At 37.7% G+C, this 3,052-nt stretch overlaps 1 protein-coding gene across 4 annotated transcripts in view; it reads left to right on the top strand.

Annotated features, from left to right (window-relative positions):
- LOC104703236 (camelliol C synthase) overlaps positions 505–3,052 on the top strand; it is a 4,605-nt gene continuing 2,057 nt past the window's right edge. The window contains exons 1-10 of one of the 4 annotated variants that reach the window (XM_019227983.1): positions 505–726; positions 830–1,015; positions 1,232–1,321; positions 1,412–1,609; positions 1,697–1,781; positions 1,933–2,099; positions 2,181–2,372; positions 2,462–2,575; positions 2,666–2,785; positions 2,871–2,993. In XM_019227983.1, the coding sequence (XP_019083528.1) occupies positions 1,457–1,609; positions 1,697–1,781; positions 1,933–2,099; positions 2,181–2,372; positions 2,462–2,575; positions 2,666–2,785; positions 2,871–2,993 (954 nt within the window). In that variant the 5' untranslated portion in view covers positions 505–726; positions 830–1,015; positions 1,232–1,321; positions 1,412–1,456. Of the gene's footprint in view, positions 1,016–1,225; positions 1,322–1,411; positions 1,610–1,696; positions 1,782–1,932; positions 2,100–2,180; positions 2,373–2,461; positions 2,576–2,665; positions 2,786–2,870; positions 2,994–3,052 lie in introns of those variants that run through there. The other 3 variants (XM_019227982.1, XM_010419207.2, XM_019227984.1) reach the window with 3 other exon arrangements.

Raw genomic sequence — 3,052 nt, 5'->3', positions numbered from 1 at the left:
GGCGTCTTCAGGTATCTTTTTTTTCTTTCTTTCTTTGATAACATATTTTATAAATTAAAAGTAAGGATTGACAATCCAAACCACGAAGAAAACTTACAAATGAATATATATTTTTATTTTTACTAAGTGAATTGAATATATTGCTAAAATTCTTCTTTTCCTATCATTATCAAGAAGACTTAAACCAGTGAAACTAAAGTGTTGTAATAAATATATATATATATATATTTAAACAAGATTAATTAAAAAATGGCATAAATCTGTGAGAAAATATAGAAGCATGTAACAAATCTTTTACACAATTATATATGTTCCCATAGTTGTTGTCGTAATAAACATGGAACTGGATAAAGAACGTGATTATATATGGGTTAGGTACATATTTTGAGTTTTTTGCTAACCCTAATGAAAAGGCAAAAACAAATATTATAAAAGATATGACCTCAAATCGTAAAATGATTATAAACAGAAGGGCTTTAATGTAAATAAATAAACTAAAAAGATATCGCCGGGAAGAAAAGTCGCGAGACAGGTCAAAGCCGAAGTCAAAGGTTCAATTACAGTCCTTAACCTGCGACCGACGGTAAACTTACCGGGAATGATCACCGGCCTCTCGATTCATCTTGGCCACATGAAGCCTAATCGTGGTTTGTTTCTTCGACTGGGTTCAACCGGAGTTGAATATCAAACGGCGGTGATATAAGGCAAATTAAGAGTGGTTTGCCAGTAATCGAGATTGGCCGTTTTGTGCTGATTATAATATGGATTCAAGCCATCTTTAGTTGAAATCATGGCGTTTGGTAAATTTTCTGTCCAATGAATATTGCAGTTTCTGAAGGAGAAGAGTTTCGAGCAAGCTATACCGCCGGTGAAGGTTGAAGATGCCAATAAGATCACAAGCGAAATAGCTACAAATGCGTTAAGGAGAGGTGTCAATTTCTTATCGGCCTTGCAGGCAAGTGATGGACACTGGCCTGCTGAAAATGCTGGTCCTTTGTTCTTCCTTCCTCCTTTGGTATCTCTCTCTCTCTCTCTCTCTCTCTCTCTCAATTTCTGTTCAGTGCATATAAGAATTAGTCTTTAGGGAATGGTGCTACTACTACGAGTAACAAATTAGTGTTTTAGATTTGAAAAGAGTCATTTTTTTTTTTTTTTGGCTAAAAAACGAGACTTTATCCAAGTTCGGCTATGGAGAGAGAGGGATGATGTTTCTTATGTTTGTAAGATACAGGTATTTTGCTTATTCGTCACTGGACATCTCCATGAGATACTCACTACAGAGCATCGTCGAGAGATCCTCCGATATATCTACTGTCACCAGGTTTCTTATAGACGTTATAAACTCTTATGTTAACTTTATAGACTCTTTCCAATCACCCTTGACATGTGTTTTTTTTTTTCATTTTTGCAGAACGAAGATGGTGGCTGGGGATTACACATAGAAGGCCACAGCACGATGTTCTGCACCACACTTAACTACTTATGTATGCGCATTCTTGGAGAAGGTCCTAATGGAGGACCAGAAAACGCGTGCACACGTGCCAGGAAATGGATTCTTGGCCACGGTGGTGCAACTTACATACCCTCTTGGGGTAAAACTTGGCTTTCGGTAATATAACCAAAGCTTGTTTGTTTTAGTCTGTTGAGTGAAAAATAGATGCGGAAGTTTGTTTTAATTTTCGTTGAATGTTTGTAGATTCTTGGTGTCTTTGATTGGTCAGGAAGCAACCCCATGCCTCCAGAGTTTTGGATCCTACCTTCGTTTCTTCCTATACATCCATGTTTGTTTCTTAACATCTCAAACATCTTAGCTTTACTTACAGTAAAATATGTGGTGACTAGGGTGTCATAATCAATCAAAACTTGAGCTCTTGAAATTGCGTCATCACTTCTGTACTTATTAGTCTGACACCGTTTAACGAAAATATGCAGCAAAAATGTGGTGTTACTGCCGGTTGGTTTACATGCCAATGTCTTATCTTTACGGGAAGAGATTTGTTGGTCCAATAAGTCCTCTTATTCTGCAACTACGCGAAGAAATTTACTTGCAGCCTTATGCGAAAATAAATTGGAATACAGCACGCCATCTATGTGCAAAGGTAAGATCGGTCGCTGTTCCTTGTTTATATAGATTTTTCAGGAAGAAAATTTTACAGAAAACCTTCCACTTTGTACCTTAGGAAGATGCATACTGTCCTCATCCGCAAATTCAAGATGTTATATGGGACTGCCTTTATATCTTCACTGAGCCGTTTCTTACAAGTTGGCCGTTTAACAAGCTTTTAAGGGAAAAATCTCTTGGGGTGGCAATGAAACACATACATTATGAAGACGAAAATAGCCGTTATATTACCATTGGATGTGTTGAAAAGGTAAAACAAATACAGTCCCTGTGTAGCAATGCTGGAGTACTCAGAATGTATCTTCGAATTAACTAAGAACTTCAGATTTCTTTTTGAAGGCATTGTGCATGCTTGCGTGTTGGGTTGAAGACCCCAACGGAATTCATTTCAAGAAGCATCTTTTAAGGATTTCTGATTACTTGTGGATTGCAGAAGACGGGATGAAAATGCAGGTGTCAATGAAAATTCGGAATCTTGTTGTTATGTCACCTTATGGAAAATTCGTTTTGACATAGAAAAATTATGAGTCACGTATTTTGCAGAGCTTTGGAAGTCAATTATGGGATTCGGGGTTTGCCCTCCAAGCGTTAGTTGCAAGTAATCTCGCGAACGAAGTCCCAGATGTACTGAGGAGAGGATATGACTTTTTAAAAATTTCTCAGGTTCGATATCCTCTACAGTATGATTTTTGTGACTTTGAATTATCAGAACAAGTGAAGTTGTCTTACAGAGCTGAGAATTCTTAAGGTTAGAGAGAACCCTTCGGGTGAATATACGAACATGTATCGTCACATCTCCAAAGGGTCGTGGACTTTCTCTGATCGAGATCATGGATGGCAAGCTTCCGACTGCACAGCGGAAGGGCTTAAGGTGATTAGTCAGAATTCGATTATGATAACAAGTTGGTCAGCTTTCCACCTAATCTGCAC

The sequence above is a fragment of the Camelina sativa genome, chromosome 7 (genome assembly GCF_000633955.1).
Source record: "Camelina sativa cultivar DH55 chromosome 7, Cs, whole genome shotgun sequence".
In the NCBI taxonomy this organism is placed as follows: Eukaryota; Viridiplantae; Streptophyta; class Magnoliopsida; order Brassicales; family Brassicaceae; genus Camelina; species Camelina sativa.
Note: the sequence above shows the minus strand (reverse complement) of the source record. Positions and strands in the feature narration are given on the sequence as shown.